Here is a 21,989-nt window from a genome sequence, read left to right as displayed (position 1 = left end):
TCACTTTTCCTGTTGAATCTGGTCTCTTGCCATATTGCAGTACAGGTCTTCACCTTTTACATGATCCTTAAATTGCTTTCCTTTTTATTTCTTTTCTGTCAGTTCTTCCTTTTTGCTGCTACCTCTCACTTAGTCTCTTACTATCTGTGTTGCTACTTTATAACTCCCCCACTACATGTGTTACTGCATTAATATATGTTACTTTCTCTTTACATACCACAACATTTTTATTTCTGCTGCCGCCTCTCTTTCTGTGAAGCTACCTTGCTCACTTTCCTTCTCTCTGCTACTCCTGCAGAAAGAGGTGCTAATACACAGTATGTAACACATTTATCATCGAAATGAGATGCAGGTAGAACTGTGTCCAGTACATACATACTGTGTCCATTCATGCTTTACATGTCTTCTAGTGGTTTATTATTGTAACTTTGATTCAAATTCCCAGCTACATAGATGAGGTCAGATAGGTATGTTTACATGGTACCAGTAGGCTTAGGGAGCCAATTAAAGCTCCTGGTAGCTGTTGCTGTCAAGGTAACCAGGCTTGTATATGCCCTATCTAGGAGCTAAATAGCTCCCAGCATTTCCGAACATTGCTATACATTGTGCCTTTTTTGTAAACTCCAATAACACTTTACTTAAAAACAGAAAACCTAGTGTCAGGATGGCTTTTCACTGTTACATAATGTAACAATACATACATGTGTACAAGGAACCCAGCTTGAAGTGCTATATAAAACACAATATCAATGACAATATGGCGTTCATACAATTTCTTTGAAAATTGTGCTGTAAAATGCACCATTTGCACCCACTGCGTTCTCAAAAATTCATTGGGATAGTGTGAATGTGTGCGAAGGAACCCTTGCCCAGCTCAGAGAGGTTTGAGTTACTTACTAGCAGGGGAGTTGCTAGGTCTGGAAAAGACCCGGGGCTAAGCTGATGTCGGAACTGTTGGGACTGGGGGCTAGCTAGTCTTTTGGCTGTAGGCTCCTGAGATTCTATCCGGGGCTACAATCAAAAGATCAGGGGCTATAGCCCCCTTAACCCCCCCTAGCAACGCCCCTGCTTACTAGACCATGCCTTATTTGAATACTTAAATGAAAGTTCCATCAGCAAAGCCTCTAAAATTATTAGAGAATATATGGCTCAATCTCTCAGTGCAATACAAGTGGGTATTTATACCATACAGGCTTCATTGTTTATCTACCTCCGATGTATACAATGTGCTGGTCTGGCCTTCTAAATTTCACCTCTAACATATTTATTGTACTCCTACTATCATTTGGACTTACTACACAGTTCACTTAAAAGACAGCCCTTTTTTGTGTGTATTAAATTTGTAGGTTCCTAATTGGAACACTTGGCCCAATATTTCCTGGGAGACTCACCTAGACCAAGGAGTTGTGCTGAATTCTGGGGGTAAACTGGCAATGCCCCTGGTCTTGAATATACTGACTGTGGTTCTGAGGTACCAAAGTAGGGCATTCCTGTGGTGGGAGCGATCGATGATGGCAATGGCTGAGGTGTGAAAAGCGAAGTCAAAGATGGCTGAGGTTGAGCTTGGCATTGGACTGTTGACTGGTATGAAGCCTAAAAGAGAACAGTGGTTAAAACATTTTAATGGGCAATCTGCACAGCATTCCTGCTTTTTAATTAATGTATGCTATTATTTTAAACATATGAATGATCAAACTTGGAAAAACAACTTTAGGAGCAATAAATCACAAAATGTTCCTCAACGTCGAAACAGAAAGCGTCCGTGATAGATCTGCAATGTGAGCTACTTACATCGACGCATAAATAGATACATACGAAACATTGATGAAAAACACACAAAAAATCAACTGAACAGTTTGTAAATTGGGGTGGGGAAAGTGAAAACATTCAGACAACTGAGTAGGTGTGCAAGCAGCATGAAAATTATGACAATGTAATTGCTAATAAAAGTTGAAAAGATTTTCTGGATACCCAGTAAATACAAATCAGACAGATAGGGATGCAAAGTCTGGGAGTAGGTGGTCAATAGCATCAGAGAGGGCAGCTAAGAGAGGGAGCCAGTGAACAGGGATACGAACAGGGTTAAGCGCGCAAGGGCAAGAGGAGCAAACGCAGGAGTCGTTAGGAGTCCATTAGCACAGGTGGCAGAGAGGGAGCCAGGGCCTCTCAGAAAATGGTGGGCATGAAGAGGGCAATTAGATAGGGGCATAGATGGGATCTGAGAAAAAGGAGTCAGACAGAAAGGGGTACATAAATTGGGAGTGGGGGCAAAAGCAAAGGAACAGGCCATACTGCAAGTAAGGAGGAACGGGTTAGAGTGGGAGATTGCCTAAAGTGACCAGCAAAAGCATAGATCTGTTCAGCTGCAAAATTATTAACAATACTACTTCCACCATGCACTGAAGCACACAGATAGTTCTGCCAGTGAAGCACTCTCCCGGAAGAGCAATGGATTCCCCCTCGCAGGTAATATGGTACTGGGGCTCCAGCAATTAAGGGGGCCTTATTCACCCAAGGCCTGCTTATGCCGCTGGAGGGCTACAATATCAGGGGCCCTTAGCATATTTTTCTGTAGGGGGTCTCATTTTGTGCTATGCCACTGTGATCACTTCCTAAATCTCGCTTCATCATGTAAGATTCAGGTTTGATTCACAGGAGGGCAGACTTAGCCCTTCATTCTTCCACGGTAAATCTATATAGTAATTATATTAAAATATAACTAATGCATACCACCAATTATTACACACTTAAAAGCAGGAAGAATTTGACATGAACAGCTACATTAGAAATATAATAAATATAAAGGGAATGAAGGGGTTGGGAAATCGCCTAGGAAAAGGCGTGAGGGCTGATTGAAATGGGGTTATGGGATCTTCTCTGTGTAGGGGAGGTATGCTAGCACAAGCATGAAACAGACACAAAAGATACAATTTGTAAAACCTTTATTAACTTCGTGGGGTTTGGAAAAACTCTTACTTTGCCCTATAACTAGGATGGGAGTTGTCTCGACCATCAAATAATAAAGAAAACAGTCTTAGTCGTGTCTGTCAAATCTAAATGGCCTATGCTAACAAAACCTAATGCCGTCCCCATCTCTTGTACAAAAAAGTGTGTAAAGGATGTAAGAATATAAAAGGAAAAACAGTGTTTGACAAAGAATAAATGTGGCTGAATCACCTCACCTCTCCTCCCCACGTTTAGACAGCACAGAATAAGGCAGTCTCTGTAGGCAGGATGAGACACTCTGGCTCGGGCTATAACACTGAAACAGTTAGGAACATGGAGCGAGGCCCACTTAGCCTGCCATGTTAAAGGCACCCGTTCCAGTCTTTCCACAACAATGAAAAAAAAAGTTCACACCAGTCCCCCTTCTGCCAGGCTCAGACCTTTCACAGTTCAACAACACTTTCCGGGGCTACCTTCCCCAAGCTTTTTACACTTTGGGTCTCCCTCAGTCCGGCTCAGATCGCTTTTCGGATGTCGAAGACTTTTAAATGTGCTTGCTTTCTTTACAGACCACTTCGACTCAGAATTCAATGTTCAGTTTTTCCTCTCCCCTTCTCTCGGGGTGAAATTTGTTCACTTTCGCTTTTGCAGTTCATTCACTTTTATGACAACAAATAATGCACCTTTCACAGAGACTTTAGAGTGGGCTACTCCCTTTCGCCGGAACACTCCGTTACTCAGTATCGCCGATTCCACAGCGGTCATTACTTTAAAGTTCATTCACAGGTCTGCCTTTCCTCGCGTCTCACCCAAACGTGTACAGCTTTCATTTGCAATGTATTGTTGCAAACTTCAATCTTTCTTAGCACACACTGGTCTCTCGGGTCGCTTGCCAACTCTCCGGCTGGGTGCAGTTCTTTATTGCTTTTTCGATTTCCGAGTCAAGGTTAGTACTACAGGCTTGGCATCAGCTCCCAAACTCAGCCGTTCACCAGGGTTGGTCAATGCCGTTGCTGAAACCCAATGCAGTCTTCTATATTGGGATCTGGCCTTCTTCACGTGTCTTTCGTGGCCTTGTGGAGGAAATGGTAACAATGATGTAGAGGAGCATACCTTCTTTTAGGTTTACTTTCTAGTATTTGAAATGATTCCTAATCCACTCTTTAGGGTGACTTTCTTGAATATTTAGGTGCTAACAGAGTCAGATTCTGGGCTACAGAATCCAATTTGAACAGAACAGTTTTGGGGATCACTTTAACACAAATGACCTTGGCTCCGTGCACACTTTTGTGCATAAAACTATGCAAAATGAATGAATACTCTTTCACCGTTCTCATACAATTTTTACATATTTTAATTATTTAAACAAAGAGTGTATATGATGGTGACAGCTGTCACTCATCTCTCTTCAAGTTTTTTAACTTCAAACATAAATCATTATACCAGTTTAACATTACCTCATGCTTTGTGGTGCTTAATTTAAAATACAATGTTTTAAACAAAAAACAAAGATCATAAATCATTGTATTATTTTCATGTAGCAATCATTTCCTATGAAAAGAAATGTCACACTTTCTTCATCTGTAAATACACTTCCTGTTGGCTCAAAGAAACATTAGTCCATGTCTGAGATTTGCACGACGCGTTTCGGGCTGCCAACGCCCTTCATCAGGTGCTGACAAGTGTCTTGTTTCAATGGGGTTGGTTCTGAAAATTGAATCAACATATATTTCTGATCAATATCTTTATCCATGTTTTTTACTGATTCTATTTCTTTCGTGAGCGTTCATAGAGACCTGCTGTACCTGTAACAATGAAGATCTGGTTTTCTTTAAAACGTGTTGAACATGTCAGTTCCGCTTGTAGATCGGCACTGTGCCTGCTCACTTCCTTAATGCGCAAGGTGCGATTCTTAGCGTGATCTGTTAAAAAACGAATAACATTGGTTTCTGTAACTGTCTGTTGTTATGGTGGGGGTTGGTTTTGTGCTGGGAACAGTCGCTAGTGCATAGCGCTGTGTCCCAGTCACAAAACCGAATTCGCTAGTATTTAAAGTTAGTTTCATGTAGTTTGCCCTTCTTGTTTTTGTGCTCACCTGAGCGTAACTGTCTCCACGGGTAGTTGGGCTTTCAATCTGTCCCGGCGCTTCGCCTCGATTTGTTCTTTTCAAGCGTCCTCGTTGATTCGACCAGATTCGCTTCTTCCACCGTTCGTCCCAGCGTGTCCTCTCTTGGAAGCGTAGCATATATTGCTCGTATCGCCTTGTTCTGGTTATGCGGTCACGTTACTTTTGTTTACTGTGGTGAATGCGGACAGAGTCCGTTCTCTCGTGCCACGGTCGCATGGATGCCTCAACTTGGAGGTTTACTGGGCGCCATCTTGTGGTGTCTTTAGATAATGGACTCACTGTGTTGATTTACACTTTTGTTTTCATAATATATGTTGGCTGTACCTTGCCGCGTATGTCAAGTGGGCATATCTTTATGATACTCACACAATTGAAGGCTTTGCAAAAATGCTTCACTCATTTTTCTTTCATGCTGAGTGGTGGATTTGCCTGTTTTGCTTCGGTTAATGCCATCTTATTGTGTCCTTTTTTATCCTGTGGAATTTGTATTCCTTCTCCTCACATCATCTGTTATCAGAATGCCTTTTAATAGTTAGTGAAGTGTCCACTTGGACAGTCTGGCCGAGTTGTTTAGTCATGCTTGTGTATTATAGAAAACAACTTAGATCCAGGTCGGCATTCATCCCATTTAGCTGCATGCAGCTCAGTTTTTCTATCCAGTATCTTTCTTTCTGTAATAGAATTTTATTCAGGTCTCCCCCTCTCCTTGGTGCCTTTATTTGTTCAAGAATAATGAACCTTATCTGAGCGATACTGTGTCTCTCTTTTTTGAAATGTGTTATTGGCAATTTGATGGCTCCAGTCCTTATGTTGGACTTGTGTTCTGACCATCTCGTTTTTGCTTTCCTCGTTGTCATTCCCACGTAATATATTCCACAGGGGCATCTTATTCCATTTATTACGTTTTTAGAGTCACATGTGGACGAATGATGGAGATTTATCTTGTATCCTTTATGGGGATGGGTGATGGTATTGCCCTTAATTAGGTTGTTGCAATTATTGCAGTTATGGCATGGCGTGGTTCCTTTAAAGTTTTCTTGAATTTGTCTTTCAGCCGAGAAATCTGCTTTGATCAGATGTTCTCTGATCGATTTGCTTTTATTGTAGGCGAAAAGTGGAGGCTCTGGAAAAAGTCTTTTCATCATAGGATCAAGTGTAAGAGTTGTCCTGTTTTTTTTAATGATCCTCTTGATTTTTGGACTCTGTTGAGAGTAAGTAGTGAATATACCAGTTTCTCCGCCTCTGTTTTTTCTTTAGGTTTCAGTGCTTCTTCTCTGCTGATCCTGCTAACTTTGTCAGCACTGGTATTGATATTGGCTAGCTGGTAGCCTCTTTTTTCAAATTTACTCTTCAAGGCTTTCGTCTTGTTGTTGTATTCCTCTTCTTCCGAAATGATCCGTCTGTACCTTAAGAACTGACTGAATGGTATACTTTCTGTTGTTCTTTGTGGATGAAAACACTTGGCATGCAGTATACTGTTTCTATCTGTCAATTTTGTGTATATTGTGGTTTCCAATTTGTCTCTTTTCTTGTATACTTGTACGTCCAAGAATTCAATTGTTTCTTTGCTTGTTTTTGTTGTCAGTTTTATCCTGGGTGCAATTCTGTTCAGATGTTGAAACAATATCTCCAGTTCTTCATAAGAACCACTCCAGATGCCGAAGATGTCATCTATGAAACGATAGATGCACTTCAACTGTTTTGTCCATTTTTCTTCATTGAAAATATTTGTTTCTTCCAAGTACGCCATGTACGTGTTGGCATAGCTGGGGGCCATGACGGCACCCATTGATGTTCCGGATGTTTGTATGTAATACTTATCCTCAAACATAAAAAAGTTGTTCTGTAAGACGATTTTCAACAATTTTAGAATGAACAGTTTTGTCTGCTTTGCAATCCGTATATGGTTTTAGCAATAGCCACTCCATGGCTTCTAATCCCCCTTTCATGGGCTATGTTGCTGTAAAGACTTACAACGTCCATTGTGAAGAGAATGTCATGCTCTTCATCAATTTCGATGTTCCTTAATTTATTCAAAAAGTCATTTGTGTCTTTGATATAGGTCTTGAATAAGGAACATCGAAATTGATGCCCCTGTGGAATATATTACGTGGGAATGACAACGAGGAAAGCAAAAACGAGATGGTCAGAACACAAGTCCAACATAAGGACTGGAGCCATCAAATCGCCAATAACACAACATTCCAAGAAAGAGAGACACAACATCGCTCAGATAAGGTTCATTATTCTTGAAAAAATAAAGGCACCAAGGAGAGGGGGAGACATGAATAAAATTCTATTACAGAAAGAAACATACTGGATAGAAAAACTGAGCTCCATGCAGCCAAATGGGATGAATGTCGTCTGGGATCTAAATTGTTTTCTATAATACACAAGCATGACTAAACAACTCAGTCAGACAGTCCAAGTAGACACTTCACTAACTATTAAAAGGCATTCCGATAACAGATGATGTGAGGAAAAGGAATACAAATACCACAGGATAAAAAAGGAAACAATAAGATGGTGTTAACCAAAGCAAAACAGGCAAATCACCACACAGCATGAAAGAAAAATGAGTGAAGCATTTTTGCAAAGCCTTCAATTCTGTGAGTATCACAAAGATATGCCCACTTTACACACGCGGCAAGGTACAGCCAACTTATATAATGAAAACAATAGTGTAAATCAACACAGTGAGTCCATTATCTAAAGACACCACAAGATGGCGCCCAGTAAACCTCCAAGTTGAGGCATCCATGTGACCGTGGCACGAGAGAACAGACTCTGTCCGAATTCACCACAGTAAACAAAAGTAACGTAACCGCATAACCAGAACAAGACGATACGAGCAGTATATGCTCTGCTTCCAAGAGAGGACACGCTGGGACGAACGGTGGAAGAAGCGAATCAGGTCGAATCAACGAGGACGCTCGAAAGGAACAAATCGAGGCGAAGCTCCGGGACAGATTGAAAGCCCAACTACCCGTGGATACAGTTACGCTCAGGTGAGCACTATAACTAGAAGGGCAAACTACATGAAACTAACTTTATATACTAGCGAATTCGGTATTGTGACTGGGACACAGCGCTATGCACTAGCGATGTTTCCCAGCACAAAACCAACCCCCACCATAACAACAGACAGTTACAGAAACAAATGTTATTCGTTTTTTAACAGATCACGCTAAGAATCTCCCCATGCGCATTAAAGAAGTGAGCAGGCACAGCTACAAGCAGAACTGACATGTTCAAGACGTTTTAAAGAAAACCAGATCTTCGTTGTTACAGGTACAGCAGGTCTCTATGAACGCTCACGAAAGAAATAGAGTCAGTAAGATTATCATTGCAAAAAACATGGATAAAGATATTGATCAGAAATATATGTTGATTCAATTTTCAGAACCAACCCCATTGAAACAAGACACTTGTCAGCACCTGATGAAGGGCGTAGACAGCCCGAAACGCGTCATGCATTGAATTCAAGTGGCATTAAGTTAAATGACAATCTCAGACATGGACTAATGTTTCTTTGAGCCAACAGGAAGTGTATTTACAGATGAAAAAAGTGTGACATTTATTTTCATAGGAAATGATAGCTACATGAAAATGATACAAAGATTTATGATCTTTGTTTTTTGTTTAAAACATTGTATTTTGAATTAAGCACCACACAGCATGAGGTAATGTTGAACTGGTATAATGATTTATGTTTTGAAGTTAAACTTGGAGAGATGAGTGACGTGACAAGCTGTCACCATCATATACACTCTATGTTTAAATAATTAAAATATGTAAAAATTGTATGAGAACGGTGAAAGAGTATTCATTCATTTTGCAGAGTTTATGCAGAAGGGAGAGAGAGGAGTTGGGACATCGGATCCTAAAAAATATCGGCTCCCTCACCCCCCACTCCCCAGAGACCCCTCATCCAAGTGATCCTCCCGCACCGGTCCACCAGGATCTGTATCCAAAGGCGATGGCCGTGCACTGAGAGAGGGATCCCTGGGTAGCAGCAGGTGAGACACCCTTTGGTTTCTCTGATACCCTTCCCCTATGCGATGTACCCGCATCTGTTTCACAGGGGAACCGGGAAAGGAAATCTGCGCTCCCCTTTTTACAGTGGAACAGTTGGGGTGCAGGTCTAAGAACCATTGCATGACTTGAGGGTTAGAGTCCTTTAACCCCTTAAGTGCCAAGGACGAGATATCTCGTCCTTGACATTACCTCGGTAGTGCCAAGGACGAGATAGCTCATCCTTTTTGGCACGTTGTTTTGAGCGATCGCTCAAAACAGTAATCCAACCCCTGGGCTATACGAGGGGAGGTTCCCCCTCACTGCCAGGGGACAGGATTACCTTCAATTTCACGTTGGCATGCGTAATGGACGCCGGCTTGAAAGTAATTTTCACTGCAGCAGCCATTTCGGGCTGCTGCGGTGAAAATGAAAGGTGAGTCTGCACATTTCTCCCCCTCAATCTCCAGCTGTATTTCAAGCTGGAGATCGAGGGAGGTGTCGTTGGAAAGGGGAGATTCTCCCCTTTCCAACGACACCTTTCATGAAAGCATTGCTGGGCGCGGATCGGGCTCCCAGCAATGCCCACTAGACATCAGGGATCTGTGAGAGGTGGGGGGAGGTGGGGGCTGCTTACTGTAAGCGGCCCTACCCCCCTCGGGCCCCCAAAACATGGGGGCACTTATGTGCAGAACCCTGAGGGCAGATGGCTGATCATCTGCTGCCAGGGAGGCACTAGGGATTTTTTTACCCATGAAAGGGTGGTAGCCCTCCCCCTCCCATACCAAGTTGTAGCCCTACCACTTGTAGCCCTCCCTGGGCAGATTTCTGTCCCCAGGCAGGAGTGCATGAGGTGCCCCTCCATCCAATTGGAGGGGGGCACCAGGAACAAGTGTGCAGGCCCCCCAAAGGATGGGGCGTGGAGGTTAGGGCCCCTCCTGGGGGAAGATGGCAAAATGAAAAAAAAGGTAGTGGGGGGGCCACTAGCCCCCAGGGATTTATTTCATGGAAAAGGGGGATGGCCCTCTTCCCCTCACCCCAAGGGTAAATAGGGGCACCCCTTGTAGCCCTCCCTGGGGGAAGATATCTGCTCCTAGGAAGGGACATCTGACCCCAGGGAGGGCTGAATGAGATGCCTCCCCCTGCATTTGGTATTGGGGGGGAAGAGGGACACCCCCATTACATTAGAAAATTACCTGGCGGTTTAGGGTGCACCGCAGCTCTCCCTAAAGTGCAGCCTGCCATTTTCAATTTTGTTCTTTGTTTACCAAACTTGCCTTGGTGCAGAGGGGCACATTGGTGTGCCAATCTGGCCCAAAGGTGCAAAACTTTACTGCCCCACCCACTGGGGGGCCTGCCCTACAATTTTTGGAGGGGAGTGTACCTCACGCAGCCATTTGTAGGAGGCCCAGGGAGGCCTGCATGAGGTGCCCCTGCCACCCATTTGGGGTGAGGGGGGTGAGGGCCACCAAAAATTGTGGGACAGGCCCCCCAGTATGTGGGGCAGTAAGGTTTGGGCACCCTGGGGCCAGATTGGCACACCAATGTGCCCCTCTGCGCCAAGGAGAGTTGGGTTACCAGGAAAAATGTAAAAATGGTGGACCGCAATTTATAGGGGGCTGTCGGGCACCCCAAACCGACAGGGAATTTTCTAATGGAACGGGGTGGTGCCAGATATTTGCTCCTAGGAAGGGACACCTGAACCCAGGGAGGAGTGCAGAACTGCCACCCCCCTTATCTGCCCCAGGTAGGGCTACATGAGATGTGCCGCCCCTCCATTTAGGGTGGTGGTGGAGAGGTGCACCCCCCTTCACATTCCAAAATTCCCCGGCAGTGAAGGGTGCCCCTTAACCCCCCCCCTAAAGTGCAGCCTGCCATTTTCAATGTTTTTCTTTCTTTACCAAACTTGCCTTGGCGCAGAGGGGCACATTGGTGTGCAAATCTGGCCCCAGGGTGCCCAAACCCTACTTCCCCATCCATTGGGGGCCTGTCTGACGATTTGGGTTGGGCTTCTCCACCCACCCCAAATGGAGTGTGGGGGGGCACCTCATGCAGCCCACCCCCCCCCCCCGAGGGCAGATATCTGCTTGTAGGAAGGGGAAAATGGGTTTTCACTGGGGGGGGGGGGGGGTTAGGTTCAGTAGACAACCAGAGATGGCTTGCAAGGGGGGGCATTCTAGGAAAGTATTGACTTGTTTTTGCTGGTGTGACCATAGTGTAACACATGTTTTTTGTTTTGTTTACAGATTTTTCTACGCGAGCAGCTGCAACGTTATGCGAGTACTGTTTTTTATTATTCTATGGTTAGGGCCCACTGTCAGTGGGGTGGGTGAGACTGGGGCTGAATTGTTGGTGCTGTGGGTGGGAATGGGTCGTCTGGGCAGATATTTGGGTGGGCTGGGACACAATTGCAGGGGCAGGCCACAAATTGCCCCCCATGCCAGCAGAACATTGGTGTTTCCCTGGGAGCGGATGCCTCCCATGTGGGTTGTCCGTCTCCAAGCCCAGGCTGCAGCTCTGGCTGTGCTACGTTATAGGTGTCACCTCTGGGGAGGAATGGGGATCCTGCCGGGCATCCCTGGAGCTGCCGCTGTGCTTAGGGGACGGTACACCCACAAGGTGCATGGATGTCCAAGGCTGAGGACATCACCTCCAACGGTCCTGGAGTTGCGGCTGGGCTGCATTACAGCTTTTCTGTTTGGGGAGGTATTGGCACACTGCCGGGACTCCCTGGTGGGGAGAAGATGTAACGCAGGCCAGCCAGAGCTCCAGCAAAGTCGGCGGTAATATCCCTGGTATGTGGGTCTTAGGCGGGGATTGTGGGTAATACATTCTGGGGAGATTTGCGCAAGTCAGACATCTTTGGATTCCCACGGGTGTCTTCTTTTCAAAAATGCAACAACTCATGGCCTACCTTCCCAAGTCCCCACACGTGTCCCGATGAAAATGGTACCTCACATGTGTAGATGCACCTACCTTGACGCCAAGGGGAAAGCCTAAAACACAGGTAATCCCAAGTCTTTTCCGACAGCTGAATTTCACTATTTTTTCAGACGGGCAAACCATACAGATATGGGCCTAGGGTGTCCAAGCCACCAAGGAAAACAGGGAACCCCATGCATTTCTGAAAAGAGGACACACGTGGGAATACACAGAGGTCTGACTTGCGCAAAGCGGGCCATCATTTATTACCCAGAACCCCCGACAAAGTGAACATTGTTTCTTTCCCCCACCAAATCACACTTTGTCGGTGATTGTGGGTAATAAATTCCAGGCCGCTTTGCGCAAGTCAGACCTCTGTGCATTCCCACATGTGTCCTCTTTTCAAAAATGCATGGGGTTCCCTGTTTTCCTTGTTGGCTTGGACACCGTAGGCCCAAATCTGTATGTGTGCACATTAGTCAAAATCCTGCACTCCTGCTGTGCGAAAGAGTTGGGGTTACCAGTGTTTTAGGCTTTGCCCTTGGGGCCCAGGTAGGTGCAACCAAACATGTGAGGTACCGTTTTCATCGGGACACCTGTGGGAACGCAGGACGGTAGGCCATGTGTTGTTGGCAGCGTGTTTCGGTGGGTGAGCAGAGTGAAATGTGCAGAAATTGGGGGGTTTCAGACTTTGGCAGGGTTTCTGGGCAATAAATTCTGGGCCGATTTGCGCAAGTCAGACCTCTGCGGATTTCCATGGGTGTCCTCTTTTCGGAAATGCATGGGATTCCCTGTTTTCCTTGGTGGCTTGGACACCCGAGGCACATATCTGTATGGTGTGCCCGTATGCAAAAATCGTGAAATTTAGCTGTCGGAAAAGACTTGGGGTTAGGGGTGTTTTAGGCTTACCTGGGCACCAAGGTAGGTGCACCCACACGTGAGGTACCGTTTTCATGGGGACACCTGTGGGAACGCGCTAAGGTATGACATTTGTTGTGTTTGTGTGGTTTTCATAACATTTCGACGCATTTTCTGGTGCGCTGTCGTCACACAACCCTTTCATTTCCCCAATGTGCCCTACATTTATTCGCTCCTTTAGGCACCATACACTTTTGTAACCTGCACAAGTCACCTACCCTTGAAAAGGTCTGCCTGTGCTCTTTCAAAAAATGTATGCTTGCCGTTTCTCACCACATTGCTTTTCCTGATTTACACATGCTAAGTATGTCTGTTCAGGCCGTAAGCATAAAACTCCTGTGTACCATGGCTCAGTGTTTGGCTTGTGGTATTGCTTGTTTTGTGAAACACTACAAAAAATGTGTGCTTTCCTAACTGCAAGAGTCGGGGGAATGTTGCAGAACATTGTTTTTCTCCAAATTCATAGAAGCCATTGCTGTTTCGAGCCAACCATGTCCACCACATACCTTTTTTGGGTCATTGTCTCGCTTTTTCCCCAAACTATGGCATTTTCCCCAACGTAGTTGTTTCCCGACCTGCGCAAATCACCCCTTCCTAAACTTGGAATTTAGTCTACTTTTCAGAAATGTATGCCTTTCCGTCCTCCAATTCGGCTTTCCAACTCTTTTCTTCCATTCCGTCCACGCATTTCCAATTGGCAAAAATGGCCAAAATCGCCTACCAAAACGGTTGAAAACCACATCAAAATAAAAAAAAAAAAATTTCCAACCTGTTCTTGAAAGCCATGAAATTGGAGAATCCAGCACAGCAAACCATTTGTTCATAGCTCTTACAAGGAAAAAAAACACAGGCTTGTGTGTACATCACTTTATTGGCATGTTTTGAAAAAACCCAACATTTTGCACTTTTTGGTTATTTTCTCTCACCCCCCTACAGCAACCTAGGATTCCTGGGTGGCGTTATGACCGCCAAATGAGGGAAAAAAAGGGGCCAAATTTGGCCGAGATATCTAACGTAACAAAAAAGTTACAAGGCATTGAATAGCGACATACCGAAATCACCAAAAAAGGCCTTGGCACTGGGGGGAAAAACCCATGGCACTTAAAGGGTTAATTGACTTATGCATACCAAAGGTGAGTGGTCGGTGACAAGGGTGAACCTTCCCCCTAGTAGGTAGAATCTCAGATGGCTAATTGCCCATTTGGTGGCAAGGGCCTCTAATTCCAACACAGATTTGTTATTCTCAAATGGGAAGAGTTTAAGACTAGTGAATAGGATGGGAGGTTCTAAGCCATCGTATATTTGCAATAGCACTGCTTGAGAAATCTACTACTTGGAGTACTGGATTCTGATATAAAGTTTATTTTAGATTGCTGTAGCAGGCATCATCCTCATCAGTCCCACAAATCTTCTGGGGTTCAGCATTTCTTAGGTTATCTGTAAATCTAGCGGTTCTATCTGAGAAATGTGGGATAAACCTACGGTAACAACCAATCAATTCTAGGAATGCCCGGAGGTCTCTCATGGTCTTGGGTGTGGGGGCATCTAGGACAGCTTTCAGTTTTTCTTGCTGCGGCTGGACACTGCCATTCCCACCAAAGAAGCCTGGGTATTTCACGGCTGATCGAGCTGGCTTATACCTTGATGGATTTGCAGTTAAGCCGGCCTCTCTGAGGGTTCTCATAATAGTAGAAAGATGAAAAAGATGGTCTTCCCAAGTTTTACTATAAATGACTCATCAATATAGATCCCACAGGCTGTAATAGCCTGTCCACAAGACTTTGGAAAGTGGCTGGAGACCCATGCAGTCCAAAAGGGACGACTTTGAATTGAAATAGTCCCATTGGTGTCAAGAAAGCTGTGTTTTCCTGATCAGGTCCATATACAGGGACTTGACAATATCACGTGGTTAAATCTAGGGTTGACAGGAAGGAGGCATTCCCAAGTGTATCTATTAACTCATCGATGCGAGGCATAGGATAGGAATGGAAGGCAGAGATGACCTTGACTTGCCTGAAGTCTATGCAAAACCTCCAAGAATGATCGGGTTTAGTTACCAACACAATAGGGGAGGACCATGGATGCGAGGAGAGTTTGATAATGTTTGCCTTCAGCATTTGTTTAACTTCGTCAAGCACTAGCTGTCTTTGTGCTTCCGGAGTTTATATGGTTTTAAATGGACCACTTTTCCCTTTGGAGATCTGATATAATGATAAGTACCCTGTACTCACTCTCGTTTCTCGCAGAATACATCAGCAAATACCATAATAAGGTTGTTAAAATTTTCTTTTTTCTGTTTAGATAGTTCTTGGGGAATAAGTTCAGAATAGTCTATCCCCTCGGGTACCAAACAGGGCAATATGGAGGGGGTGGTAGAGGAAGGATTTTCTTTCCACTCTTTTAGGAGATTTTCCTGGTAGAGGGGAGTCTTGTTTTCTGTTCGGTTGGGCTATTTTATAGGTACAGGTTCCCGTTTGCTCTAGTACCTCGTATGGCCCATGCCACTTTGAGACACATGCATTTTCAAAGATAGGCAGGAGAACTAATACTTTTTTGTCCCACTGAAAATTATCTTAAATTGACTCTCTTGTCAATGGTATATTTTTGCTGCTCTTGGGTTTTCTCCATGTGAGTGTGGACTAGACTCCAGATGAGTTTCATATGCTCTCGCAGTCCAGTAGCAGTCTGTGAGAGAGGAATTGGTGCCTCTTCTCTTTCTTCCCAGGTCACACGGAACATGTCTAAGACATCTCTAGGTTCTCTACCGTAGAGCAACTCAAAAGGGGAGAAACCGGTGGATGCCTGAGGAATCTTCCTTACTGCGATCCCAGTCCTTCCCATTCTAGTCTAACAATTTTCTCAGAATCATTTTTAGGTTTTTGTTAATTCGCTCTACCAATCCGTCTGTTTGGGGGTGGTAAACTGAGGTTCTTAAGGTGGTAATGTGTAGTAATACCTTGACTTCACTGATAAGCTTACTCATAAAATTGGATCCCCGATTCGTAAGAATTTCCTTGGGGAAACCAACCCTAGAAAAGAATGGCAACAGATGTTTTCAAATTTGCTGGGTTGTGTTGCTCTGCATGTGGAAGGCTTCTGGGTACTGGGTAGCGTAATCAACGATTACGAGAACATATTTATTACCTAGTATAAAAGTTTCCAACGGTCGGATGATATCCATCCCGATTCGAGAGAAAGGGACTTCTATTCTCAGTAATGGATTTAAAGGGGCAAGTAAGGGAATATGGATGCTGGTTTTTTGGCATATTTCACATGTCTGAATGAAGTTCTTTATATCAGCATGGATACCCGGCCAATAGAATTTCTCACTGATGTGAGCTTGGGATTTAGATGCCCCAAGTGTCCCCCTGTGAGAGTGTGTGCAATCTAGTACAATCTTACGATGGGTCTTCAGTATTACTGAGTTTTACTTAGGCCCTCCCTGGATGTCTCTCTTCGATACAGTAATCCCTATTCCAAGAAGAAAAAGGGGCTCACCTTTTCTTGTCCTTCTCCCTCAGAAATCACTTGTAAGAAAGTTTCTGCGATAATTTTTCTGGGCGAACGCTAGATCGGGAAAGATTATACGTTGTTCTTCCCTTTTGCTTCAATGACAGGTGTCTCATCGGTTTCTGCAAAGCCCAAGTTGCCTCTCTCAGTTTACTCTTGTTCATTTTTCTCCTCAAAACGGGGAAATAGAGCCTTCTCGAGAGTTCCCTTTCCAATTTTGTCCCCAGAACGTATTTCGAACGGGGTCTCACCATGGATCTGTAGGAGAACCTTTATGTCTCCTGTAAGTCACAATCTATAACGCCTGCAAGGACGTCTAGCCCAAACTTCCAGGTCAGGCCAGATTTTGGGGCCAATCTAATGTAAGAACCTGCAGAGGGTATTAGGACTAAGTCTGTGGGAATCATCCCTCGTTTCCCGGTAGGGGTAGTGGCCGCCCTGCTGCTACAAATGGCAAAGCCTATGGATTATTTTGTGGCGATGGAGGGGTCTGAGGTTCTATCACAAAGTTTCTGGAATTTTAGGGTCCCCCAATTTGTCTCAATTGAGTCGTATGCCACTTCTGACAACAAATGTAGGGGAGGCATGTTATCACAAGTATGACACTGACACAAAAGATACAATTTGTAAAACCTTTATTAACTTCGTGGTGTTTGGAAAAACTCCCACTTTGCCCTTTAACTAGGATGGGAGTTGGCTCAACCATCAAATAATAAAGAAAACAGTATTAGTCGTGTGTCAAATCAAAATGGTCTATGCTAACAAAACCTAATGCCTGCCATATCTCTTGTACAAAGAAGTGTGTAAAGGACGTATATATAAAAGGAAAATCAGTGTTCATCAAACAATAAATGTGGCTGAATCAGCTCTCCTCCCCACGTTTAGACAGCACAGAATAAGGCAGTCTCTGTGGCAGCATGACACATTCTGGCTCAGGCTTTAACACTGAAACAGTTCGGAACGTGGATAGAGGCCCGCCTGGCCTTTCATGTTAAAGGCTCCTGTTCCAGTCTTTCCCAAACAACAAAAAGTTCACACGGGTCCCCTTCTGCGGGCTCAGACCTTTCACAGTTCAACACTTGCTGGGGTCCCTTCCCCAAGCTTTTTACACTTCGGATCTTCCTCAGTCGGGCTCAGACCGCTTTTCGGATGTCAATGACTTTTGAATGTGCGTGGCTTTCTTTACAGACCACCGCAGGACCACTTTGACTCAGAATTCAATGTTCAGCTTTTCCTCTGCCCTTCTCTCTGGGCTAACTCTGTTTACTTTCACTTTGGCAGTTCATTCACTTTTATCGCTACAAATAATGCACCTTTCACACAGACTTTCGAGTGTGGTACTCCCTTTCGACAGACCACTCTGTTACTCAGTATCGCTGATTTCACAGCTGTCCTTACTTTAACGTTCATTCACAGGTCTGCCTTTCCTCGCGTCTCATCCGCATGCATGCAGCCTTCACTTGCGATATATTGTTGCAAACTTTAATCTTTCTTAGCACACACCGGTCTCTCAGGTCGCTTGCCAACTGACCGGCTGGGTGCAGTTTTTTCTTGCTTTTTTGATTTCCAACTCACGAATCAAGGTCAGTATCAGAGGCTTGGCCTCGCCTCCCCAACTCTGCCGTTCACCCGGGAGGGTCGCTGGCGTCCTTGGAACACAATGCAGTCTTCTATATTGGGATATGGCCTTCCCCATGTGTCTTTTGTGGCCTTGTGAATGCAACAACCTCCTGCAGGGAACTCTTGGGGTTTTCGACCCACTGCTCTCATCCCTTGGTCTGTGTCGCTCTGCTCCGGTAGGTTTGCATTCGCCCCGGAAGTTATGCGCCTACTCATGTTCCACCTTGCTCAGAGTGTCTCTCTAGATTCTGCCTGTTACGCTCACCTGGTATCCACGGGGACGACCTTATGCCCTGGTTGCCAGATTCACCCTGGACCTTCCCGATTCTGGACGATGCCTTCTATGGCGGTCAGGCCTGAAAACACAGGAGGACTGGATTTAGGAACATATTTCGTTTCCTCCGACCAGCCCCCTGGACTCGACCTGATGGCCCACCCCTCACCTTGTTGCGATGTCTGGCGTGCTCTCCGTCCTGCCTTCTGTGCAGGGGCGCCTAGTTTTCTGCGGGTTGGAGCGACCGAGTTAACTTCACTGGTGCTAACCCATTCAAGTGTCTGTAAGGAGAAAAGTCTGGTTATAGCAGTCTTAAAATGTCCTTACTTTCCTTTCTTGCTATTAATGTCTTTTCTTTGTTTGTTTCCCCTTAGGTGCACGGAGGTTCGGTGGGTGCGCTACTTGGATCAGGCTCCTGACAGGATGATGGACGCAGGAGCGTATGATGGATGGTAGGTTAAGCGCGAAGTGCGGCGCGGTAATGTCTTTTCTTGCTAACCTGTATTCTTTATTCCTTTTCAGGTCGCGATGGTCTTTCTGGGTGTGTGAAGATTTCCAGAGCGGAGCCGGCCAAGAAATGCCCAGCCAAGTGAGGATTTTGTGATTACTGCCGTGAATGCCGTGATTAACCTGTTTTAACGCTGTCCTTCTTTCTCTCCCCCTCCAGGTGCTTCATTCCGGTGCGTGCGTGGTGTCCTGATGATGCTGCCGACTGGATGGGAGACCGCGAGTAGCAGGAATCAACGGATGGAAAGTTGCAGGTAAGCAGAGACTGCTAATGATGTTCTTTTGTCTCCTCTGCAGGCCCGCTATTCAAGGGTCGCCAGGTGCTGGTCTCTGAACACAATGAGCGTCACGCTGCTGGCTGCAGAATAACGCGAAGCACGGTCTGTAGCTTGGGTGTGGTTTATATAGCCCTCTGTAAAGTAGTCCAGGTAAAGTAGTCTGGGCTACCACACCCTAAAACACTGCACCGCACAGTCTGGTTCTTAGGAACTAGACTGTGTAGTTGCCTCCATGTTGGCTGCAGGCCTTCACAGAAAAAGTAGTCCCTTTAAGGCAATGTCCCAATCTGAACATGAGCCTGGTGCCAAAGGCACCGGGACGGACTCCAGGAGAGTCTATGATGATAATTCAAGGCCCTTGGGGCCCCAAGTGAACCCCGAGTCCTAACCCTACCTGGCATGTGACCATGCCAGTGGGGTTTTGGGTCACGGGTCGTGACAGCACTCCCCTCCCCCCAAGGTGATTCTCCTGCCTGGTCCAGGCTTGTCTGGAAAGTTTCGATGAAACGTTCTAATTAAATGCGGTGCATGAATGCTCTCACTAGGTTCCCAAGATCTGTCTTGAGGGCCGTAACCCTTCCAATCGACTAGATAGTATAGTTTGGATCTGGTATATTTGGAATCCAGGATCTCTTTCACTTCGAATTCGGGTTCTCTATCGATCATTGTGGGTTCAGGTGGTGGTTTAACTCATGTACCGGGTTGTACTGGTTTTAGAAGTGAGACGTGGAATACTGGGTGAATTTGCATGTTGGCTGGTAATGCTAGTTTAACTGCTGCTGGGTTGATGATGGCTTGAACAGGATAAGGTGCCAAATAGCGAGGGAGAAAAGTCTGGGTTCCTTTTAGCGGTATGTATTTTGCGGCTAGCCAAACTGTCTCCTACCTGATAGTCAGGGGCCTTTTTCCGATGTTGGTCAGCAAACCTTTTTTGCTTGTTCTTGGCTTGGATTAGAAGTTCTGTTGCCTTTTTAAAGGCCTGAGTGATGTTTGCATGAAAAGTCTTTACAGCCGGCATTTCTAGACTGGGAGGGCTGTCTAGTTCGGAAGCATGTGGATGTCTGCCGTAGAGGGTGTAGAAAGGTGTTTGACCAGTACTGGAATGCAATGAATTGTTGTAAGCATATTCGGCTATCCATAATAGATCTCTCCAGGTTCCTTCGACTTGGTGCAGCATGCACCGTAGGTATTGTTCGAGAGTCTGGTTGGTCCTCTCTGTTTGACTATCCGTTTGGGGGTGATGGCGGGTGGATAGCCAGATGTCGATGTGAGCCATAGCACAGCACTTTTTCCAGAAGTTCGATACAAATTGGCTGCCTCGATCAGAGACCAGGACTGAAGGGAATCCATGCAGTTTGATAATGTTTTCCAAAAACACCTTAGCTAGATGGGATGCATTTGGGAGGCCTTTGAAAGGGATAAAGTGTGCCATTTTAGAAAATAAGACTACTACTACTAAATTGGTATTGAACCCTTGGCTGGAAGGTAAATCGTTAATGAAGTCGAGAGAAAGTGTGTGCCATGGTGCCAGAGGTATTTCTAATGGTTGCAGGAGGCCAGCTGGTTTTTGCTTCAATTACTTGTTTTTTTTTTTTTTTTTTTTTTTTTATTTGTATTTAATCAAAAGATTTTTACAAGGTTTGAGGTTTCTGTCTGTGTCTGTAAGCGTGGCGAAGATAAAAAGGAAAGAAGATGATAAAATGAGAACAGCTCTCTAAAAATGTGCCTTTATCGGCCAGTTTATGGCTTCCAAGATTTTGTAGGATGCTATTTGCCATGATGTTTTGTCGCCTCCAATCAAACGAGACCAACATGTTTCTTCGTCCTCTATGATGAAATCTGAGAAGGTTGCTTTTAAGTATCTTCTTCTTATATGTTGGTTTGAGGCACATTTTAGGAGCAAGTGGCGGATTGTTTCCTTTTCTTGTGTCTCACAAAATCGACAATTATTGTTCTCCGACTGGCCTCTAATTGTCAGGATCTCATTTGTCTGCAAGACATTTAGACGGGCTCTCATCAGCATGTCTCTCCCTTTCCTGGATGGGAACTTCTTTATATATTCCTGGAGTTCATTGAGTTTTTTCGTGGTTGACGGCAGGTGTAAGGTTAGTTTGTTTTTTCCTGCTGTCTCCAGGGTGCTTATCCAGTCGAGTTCTTTGATTTTGGTGAAGGTTCTCTTTGGGTACTTTATTAGTTGTTCTTCGTCTGCATTGACCTGTTCTAGCAAGCTGAAGTTTTCTTCTTTCCATTTTTTGAGGGTTTTGCTTGTATTCCTTTCTATTTCGAGGTTGATGAGAAAGTATATTGATGGTGGTTCAGCCATCCGGCATTTCCTGAACAGTCTTAGAGACGATTGTGAGACTGAACTTCTGAGAGAGGGTAAACTGAGCTCTCGTCGAATTGAGGCTATTGGGGTCGAGTTTGGGAGACTGAGGACTTTTCGCCAGAACTTTGCCTCAATTTTTGTCCAAATGGATCGTGGTAAGTTCATCATAGCATCTCCCCCATATGTTAGTGTCGGCATCACCTTTTTCTTGTAGTATTCTAGCACTGGGATAAGTGAGAATCTTCCAAACTTTTTGTCTATGGCCCTGGCTTGGGCTGCCAATTTGTTGGCTTTGGACATCAGGACCGATTGCATGGCTTTGTCTTGCGAAGAGGAGTCTAGGGTTACTCCTAGGTATTTGAAGTTAAACACTCGCTCGATCAGTGATCCTTCCAAAGTTAGTTTCAATTTTTCTGTTTTCCTGGTCGCTTTTTCCAGTACTAAGAATTTTGTTTTCTTTACGTTTATTTCCAGTTTGTTTTCTTGCATATACCCTTGGAGCTTTGTCAGTTGACGCTGCAGACCAATCGGTGTATGATCCATTAG

At 44.9% G+C, this 21,989-nt stretch overlaps 1 protein-coding gene across 4 annotated transcripts in view; it reads right to left on the bottom strand.

The window, feature by feature from the left end:
• Window positions 1-21,989, bottom strand: part of SEC31B (SEC31 homolog B, COPII coat complex component) — a 2,991,081-nt gene that overhangs the window by 444,426 nt on the left and 2,524,666 nt on the right. For all 4 annotated transcript variants that reach the window (XM_069610491.1, XM_069610490.1, XM_069610492.1 and 1 more), the window contains one exon: window positions 1,392-1,593. In XM_069610491.1, coding sequence (XP_069466592.1) covers window positions 1,392-1,593 — 202 coding nt within the window. The remainder of the gene's footprint in view (window positions 1-1,391; window positions 1,594-21,989) is intronic.

This window comes from Ambystoma mexicanum, chromosome 8 (genome assembly GCF_040938575.1).
Source record: "Ambystoma mexicanum isolate Mex_15411 chromosome 8, UKY_AmexF1_1, whole genome shotgun sequence".
NCBI lineage: Eukaryota > Metazoa > Chordata > Amphibia > Caudata > Ambystomatidae > Ambystoma > Ambystoma mexicanum.
This window is presented reverse-complemented; position numbering and strand designations above follow the sequence as displayed.